The sequence below is a fragment of the Populus trichocarpa genome, chromosome 5, assembly GCF_000002775.5.
Source record: "Populus trichocarpa isolate Nisqually-1 chromosome 5, P.trichocarpa_v4.1, whole genome shotgun sequence".
NCBI classification, from domain to species: domain Eukaryota; kingdom Viridiplantae; phylum Streptophyta; class Magnoliopsida; order Malpighiales; family Salicaceae; genus Populus; species Populus trichocarpa.
In genome coordinates this window covers 17,089,923-17,097,422 of record NC_037289.2, presented here as the reverse complement: position 1 = coordinate 17,097,422, position 7,500 = coordinate 17,089,923, and the positions used below count along the sequence as shown (strand labels likewise).

The window sequence follows — 7,500 nt, the reverse complement described above, 5'->3', positions numbered from 1 at the left end:
AAGGAAATCTCTCTATAGTGCATCAATTTATTATTAATTAACAAGAACTAATTGAACTGATTCATTAGAACATTAATTTCTTTTTCAATTTTCAATTTTATTCTTTAATACTTGATTTATTGGGTTGAGTTTCATAATTTGTTTTGATTGTTTTCTATCAGGTTATCCTAGTATCGTGAACCGAGTCTCGAATTTGGTGGGTTAATTCAACTAACTTGAGTTTTTTTGTTCTTTTTTTAATTGATTTTTTTCTATTTCATCCTTCAATAGTTGATTTCAAATTAAGTTTTATAAGTTTTTTTTGCGAAGAATATTATGATCTCATGATCTAGATCGCAGACTTGGTGGGTTAACCCGACTGACTTAAGTTATTTTTTTGGTTATTTTTTAATTATTTTTATTTTCAATTTTATCCTTTAAAATTGGGTTGATTATGAATTAAGTTTCATAATTTGTTTCAATTTACTTTTTGTGAGGTTATCTTAGTCTAATAACTCGAGTCACGGGTTTGACCGATTAACTCGAATTGACCTGAATTATTTTTTTATCTTTTATTAATTGAACTTTTTTTAAAAAAATTCATTATTTAATATTGAGTTGATTGAAAATTAAGGTTCATAATTTAATTCAATTTAGTTTTTATAAGTCTATCTCGATCTCTTAATCAAGGTCATGGATTTGACAAATTATTTAAGGTTGACCTGGATCATTCTAATATGTTGTTATCTCAATATGTTTTTTAAGAGATATCATCTTGAATTGTTTTTAGTCAAACTACGTTTTTATCGGTTGTTCATATTGTTTTTTTATTCGTAAAGTCGACCAGGTCATATTAGATTGATTCTCACACAGAAAAAAAAAATATTCTACTAGAAAATGCATTAGCAATGTCTGAATATTTTATATATATTAAAAAATATTAATTTGACCCGCAGCAACGTGAGTAAATAATATAGTTATTCCTATATACTATTGATGTTTTTACTTTGCTATAACTTAATTTTAACAGGCTTAATGTTGATTAAATATGAGTTCTCAAAAATGAAAATGATTATTGCTAGGTACAACAATTACTTCTTGACTTATAAGCAGGAGTCTTGCAAGGGAGTGTGGTCCAACCTAGCTAGACTTTGGAACCCACTCATGTGAGCAGCTTACTTGAAATTGAGATGTCCCGATTTATTTCTACAAAATTGATGTTTCCTTCTTAATAATTTGCCAAAATAGTTCTTAAGAGAAGTGATTGCTTAAGAAAAACGTATTTCTGCTAACATATATTCATTCTCGATTATGGGAATGATACCCGCAATCACCATTAACATGATATTTGTAAGGTACCCACCAGCTGAAGCATGTGATATTTCTACATTAATCATAATTATACTTTGGAGAGTGCCCTTCAAATCAGAATTGACGATGCATGTATTATGTAGAACTTGTTAGTATGATGCTTGATAATTGTTACATGCTATGTTGTGTATGGTATTAATTTTTAATTTATTTTAAAAAAAATATTCAGATTACTATAAATTCTTTGATATTATCATTAAACCAGCCTAGTGGATCAACTTTGAAACCACCTGACTCGACTCCTTACCTAACCCGAGCTTCAAATTAAATCGTGTTGGAGTTGCCCCAACATGACCCAAACAAATTAATGTGTCTAAACACAATGTAAAATACAAGTAAAAACATGTTTCAACTTTACAAAAATATCCAAGATGACATATTTTTTTAAAAAATATTAAAATAGCAATACTTTGGATTGACCTACGTTTCACGACACTTTGTATTTTATTATTGTTAAATATTGTTAATTCATTAGAACATAGCAACAATAAAGTGGTGCTACTTGTTAGGAAAGAAGGTCTTGCTTTAGATGATGAAGGTGATGAGTTTTGCAATGGTAGTTCTAGTGTTAATGTTGGAGAGGATAGAGTTAATGTTAGAAGTAATAAGGCTAATATTAGTAGTGATAGGTTTAATGTTGACACTTCTGGGGTAAATGAGGAGGTTGCTAATGAATACAAGAAAGGTGATAAAGATGATGAAGAGGAAGAAGATTATTACTAATATAACCTCTCACCACTAATTGTATTAATTGAACAATGTAGAAGTGCCTTTTAGCAACATGGATTTATTTTAACCATTTCAATCAAGAACAAAAACATTATGGATCGTTTGGCTATTATGGAAGCTTAAAATATTTGTGAATGCTTTGTTTTGTTATCTCATGTGTTAATGTGCATGTTTTCGATAAATTAGATAGTGATCCCTAGATAATTATGATAGTTATATTTTATTTTATTTGTTGAACATGATAATAGTTAAAAACATTAATATTAAACATATTAAATTAGTTATCAATAATAACTTTACACTAACAAAACTTACATTCATATTATGATTCTTAATCCAAATTCTATATGTAATTCATTTTTTATTTTTTTCATTTCATTTAGTATTCACTCGGCTTCATTAGCACCTCCTCCCTCTCCCGTGGTTAATTCAATTTTATTTATAGGTCTGCAACAATTAATGAAGGTATTATCGCATGACTTGTTATTATATTTCCAGAATAATTTGTTTTTACTAAATTTTATTTCCGATATTCTGACAATTGCTTTTTATTTTATGCACTTTCTATGAAATTTAATCCATTCAAGTTGTTTTAAGCTTGTATGCTATTGGAATTTGATGTACATTATGACAACTTGATAATATGTGTGCTTGTTTTACTGAAATTTTTGGCATTGTGTGTTTGTTGTTGGGTAATGTGTGCACTGGATTTTCAGGTAGTGCCTGTGCTAAAGTTTTGGCAATGTTTGTGAGGGAAATTTAGCTATGTTTTCTGGATTTTTTAGTAGTGCTTGTGCTGGAGTTTTGGTTGTATACGCTGGGTTTTTGGGCACTGCTTGTGTTGGGATTTTGGCCACTCGAATTATGTGTTTGTGTTCATACTACGACTGGAGTTTTTGGTTGCTGGAAATGGTTGTTATGTGTGAAAAAATTAAAGAATTTGATGTGTGTTTATTGCTGGAAATGATGAGGGAAAAGGAAGAATTTGATGACTTAAAATATATAAATTATAAGAAAAATAAGCAACAATAACTTTAGTTGCCTTTTTGTTATTTTCAAGCAACAATGACTTTTTAGTTATTAAATACAACATAATGACAATCCTGTAATTAATATGAATATTTTTGTTGACTATTTTTTGTGTGCTAGAGTGAGAATATATAAAGGGTTATAAACATATAAACTTCAAGATATAAATTATAATTTAAACAAAAAAGAAGATAGAGAAAAAAAATAAATGTAATTTTTTTATTTTTTTATTTTTTATTCAAAATATTTATAAATAAATTTGGTTAAAAATAAATTTTGACTTAAATAAAAAATTAGGTACAAAATCGAATTAAGATTTTAATTTAATTAAAATTTAAAAATTTTAACTTTTAACTTATAAAAAAAAGTTGATTTGAGTCATTTTTATCAAATATGCATTCAATGTAAAGTTATTTTAACTCTTTTATATATATATATATATATATATATATATATATATATAAATTACTTAATAAAAAATAACTCTTAAATAATAATTTAAGATTAAAAAATATTATTCAAATTAAACTTTTAATTTATCATGTAATTATAATTGACCGGGCGTGAACAAAAACTAATATCTCCAAAAATAGGTTCTATACTGTTTACTTTTAATTTCATGGACTAGGCGGGCCTCATTTGCTTGAACTTTACAAATCCAGAATCATCATGTAGAAGCTTTTGCTGTAAATTAATTGTTTCTCCCTTTGTTTCTACTACTTAGTTCAAAGTTAAATGCCTTAACACAAAGGCTAAAACCTCTTTGGGGAGGGAAATATTGGTTCTTGCTGTCTGGTTTTGATAATTTTTTAGTAAGATGTTCAAATTTATTATTATTCCAAAAATTGGATCCAAGAGGAGCTGCTATTTAACCTTATAAACCAGGCACTGCATGCTTTCTGTGATATATATATATCGAAGACCTAGACTGGAGATTCCGTGTTGAAATCTATATCTTGATGTAGCCATTCTTGATCATCCACTCCAGGCTCCAATGATTGTTTACATTCTTTAGAGTCCAATAGGCCCACCCAAAAGTAGCTCTCCCAAAGACCTTCAACTGGGCCTCTGCAAATCTCTGGTAATCCTCCTTCGTTGCCCCTTGAACTGTCCACTCTGCCACCCATTCTCCTGCAAACCAAAAGATAGGGCATCAATCCATCTAAAATATAGACACTAGGCAAGCTCCGTTCATGCCCAAATCAATGCTAAACAAATTGAGAGCTTACCGACAAAAGTAAGAGGACCGTTTGATGTGGTCACGTAATTCAGTTGGGCCGACCTGTTTGTGTTTATGAAATCAATGTTCTGTTGAACACTCATGCTGTTAAATTCATCAGAGAAGAGATTGTAATAATGGACGTCAATAACAGATCCGGTTAAGCCACTGGCAAGAGGAAAGAACTCTCTTGGATCATCTGAGCTCAGCCTATTTGACATCACCACATAAGCTGTTGAGGAATGCTTGCGGACAGCGTCGTAACCGCCCTTGTAGTATTTGGTCATGCTGTCTAGAGATGCTCCTGGTGCCCGAGGCTCGTTCATGAGTTCAACTGCATAAAGGCTTGGGCTCTTGGCATACCTATATACTTGCACGTATTAGTTACCACAAAACTACTTTTGGAGGAGTCCCAGGATGTTTTTATTTATATTTTCATTTACCTGGCAGTTAAGAAGTCTATAACATCAACTGTTTGTCGTATATTTTCATCTGTTTGGCCCCATTCTTGAGAGCCATCTCTAGAAGAGCTATGTTCCCAGCCATTTTGGGAGCCAGGGGCTGCATGCAGGTCAATTACAACCTGCAACCCATAATTCCTGCAAATGTTTTACGCTGCAAAATCACATGGGGGTTGTAGCTGTATAATATTAAAAGAAGTCGTACGTACAGATAGAACAAAACAGTATTTGCCTCTATCATACCTGAATGACAACTCTGTTATTTTTGTGCACTGCCAAGAAAGTTTCAATCTTTTGAACAAAATCTATCTAGGCCTAAGTGCATGCCAGAACTGTTGTATGTTTAAGGTCATGAGCTCCAATTGTCTAGACTTCATGTTACCATGTTAGATGGCTATTAATGAAATATTTTGGCCACAATTCAAGTTTTATGTACTAGTTAACTAACCTAATGACTGGAGCAGTATTAATTTATTGGCTAGATAATTTTTTTCTTGAAAAGAAAAGGCATCTAATTTTGGTGGCAATGAATAGCGTGGGTTGTATAGATGGAGATGTACATACTGTGCCCATAAGAAGGCATTGTCTAATGCTTTCAAAGACCCGCCTACATAAGGTTGTGGAGGCGTGGGATCACTTGCTATCCACCATCCAACTGGTATTCTCACAGCATTTATTCCGTTTTGAGATATGAACTTGAAGTCATCTTCAACAATGAATGTCCTCCAGTGATCCTGCGAGATGGACATCATCAGTTAGGGCATCAATTGCTTTCTACCAGACTGGCTTTAGTACATCTTCACAATCGTTATCAAAGTATACATTAGACACCACAGTGAAGCGAAGCTGGATATTTCCAAAGGCTACAGGGGAAGTTCTGAGATGTAAAAGTCAGCTTCACTGCCTCTTCTGGGCCCTTTAAAAACCAGAAATTTTCTATACTATGTCCACACGTTTATTTGATCCATGCATTAAGGATTCAACAGGAAAAAAAAATTGATTCAAAGTCAAACCGTCCAAAAATATCCAGTCAACCAAAAGCACTGTACAAATTACTGTTTTATTTTTTGAGCTAATGATTAACGGGAAATCATGAACTTATCTATAAATTTAGTAGGCTCTTACCCTCATAACTTTCGGGGCTAATTTGGGACCATAACCATTAGTGACTTGAAACTCTCCTTGCAACCTTCCAGCAATGGTCATCACAAATACTGATGGGTCATCATCTCCCCATTTGTTGTCACCTGCATAATCAGCTGTCACCAGCTCCTCTGTTTTCGCCTGCAGTTGACAATCAACATGACCTATGCTTAAGCCTTAAGTTGGTTAGAAGATATTATATTTGTTTATAATTAATTCACCTGCAAGAAGAATCCATTGGATGCTTTGATTCTAACACGACTTGTGTCATTAGAGTTTCTCACAATCTCAAAAGTTTCTGATCTTCCAGGTGTGCTAGAAACAGCTACTATGTCAATCCCATTGCCATTGGTATCCAAACCCGCGAATTGTTTGTTAAAGACCCTGAAGTTGAAATTGGTTTCGTTGATCCTCCACAGCTTCAACGACAAAAAAAAACAAAAAAAAAACTGTGATCACACGTACTGGTGAAACTGTATGAACATGGGTAGAAAAAGAAAGAACTTACACTAAACGTTTCCCAGCCTGAGGCAGAAGTTCGGTTTGCAACAATAATGTTTCCTCCTCCTGCCTCGGCGCAAAGATACTTCCCAACTGTGACTGATTTAAACTGCAGCCCGGTTCCGTCCTAGAAAAGTTGACAATCAAGGACGATCATGATGATCCAAGAGAATCGTTAACCCATCAGAATGAAAATGAAGTGACAGAACAAATATATACAATATCACAATCATTCATGTACCAACCAAGAAGTCTTTGTTGGTGATGCCATCAAAAAGAGAAGGTTTAATCCATCCTTCAGTAACAAGCCAACCACCAAGATTAACTGCATTAATTTTAAAGCTGGGATTTACTCTTCCATGTGAAAGATAGAATGATAAAGCTACGACACACACGGCCAGCAGCTGTCTTGTTGAATACATCGCCGCCATTTTTCGTTAGTTCTCTTGTTTGTTCTTAACTTACATATGTATATATACACACACCAGCATCTAGAATGCGCACACACACAACGAACTGTAATTGATGAAGTCAACTTCTAGAAACGTTGACCAATCAAACGGGTTGAATTGCTAATTTTCTTATCGTGGTTTGGAAATCAGTTTTTGCGGTGCCCATCCTTCCAGCTAAGCTAGGGAACAATGCAGCTGCTGCTTCTTCTTCTTCTTTTTTTTTTTGTAAGGGAAAAGTCCGTCAACCAATCTACATTTTTTTTTATATTTTGAACTATAAGAAATCGATATTTATTTGCGTTTTAAGAGATAAAATTATTTCCATGTATTCACCATGTTCTTTTTGTTTTCTTTTTTGCAATGAAACGAGTTCTTCATAGCAAGTAGAATAAACTATTAGCTATTCTGCAATATTTAAACCTGCACTTCTGATGAGACGGCCATCTACCATTTTTAATGGAACTTTGCTTTAAGATGTTGAACCCATTTTATATTCACCAGAACTGATTTGACGAGAAGTTTTCTTCTTTCATTTCGTCAGCAAAGTATAAATTAAAGATAAGTCATTATGATGCAGCTTTTGAAAATATAATAATTGTTGGTTTTTAAAATATTT

At 32.6% G+C, this 7,500-nt stretch overlaps 1 protein-coding gene across 1 annotated transcript; it reads right to left on the bottom strand.

The window, feature by feature from the left end:
* Nucleotides 1-3,904: 3,904 nt before the first annotated feature.
* On the bottom strand, nt 3,905-6,895 carry LOC7486613 (probable glucan 1,3-beta-glucosidase A). Its single transcript, XM_002306550.4, has 8 exons — nt 6,678-6,895; nt 6,440-6,559; nt 6,153-6,350; nt 5,914-6,072; nt 5,353-5,522; nt 4,771-4,926; nt 4,338-4,690; nt 3,905-4,239 (listed from the first exon to the last, which is right to left on the bottom strand). The coding sequence occupies exons 1-8, from the start codon at nt 6,861-6,863 to the stop codon at nt 4,058-4,060; spliced, it is 1,524 nt and encodes a 507-aa protein (XP_002306586.4). The 5' UTR covers nt 6,864-6,895; the 3' UTR covers nt 3,905-4,057.
* Between the last annotated feature and the right edge of the window lie 605 nt (nt 6,896-7,500).

Coding starts and splice junctions, on each gene's coding strand:
- LOC7486613 (XM_002306550.4), bottom strand. CDS start 6,863: ATGGCGGCGATGTATTCAACAAGACAGCTGCTGGCCGTGTGTGTCGTA. Junction 5,523..5,913: donor TAGCCCCGAAAGTTATGAGG/GTAAGAGCCTAC, acceptor TCCATCTCGCAG/GATCACTGGAGGACATTCAT. Junction 4,927..5,352: donor AATGCCTTCTTATGGGCACA/GTATGTACATCT, acceptor AAACATTTGCAG/GAATTATGGGTTGCAGGTTG.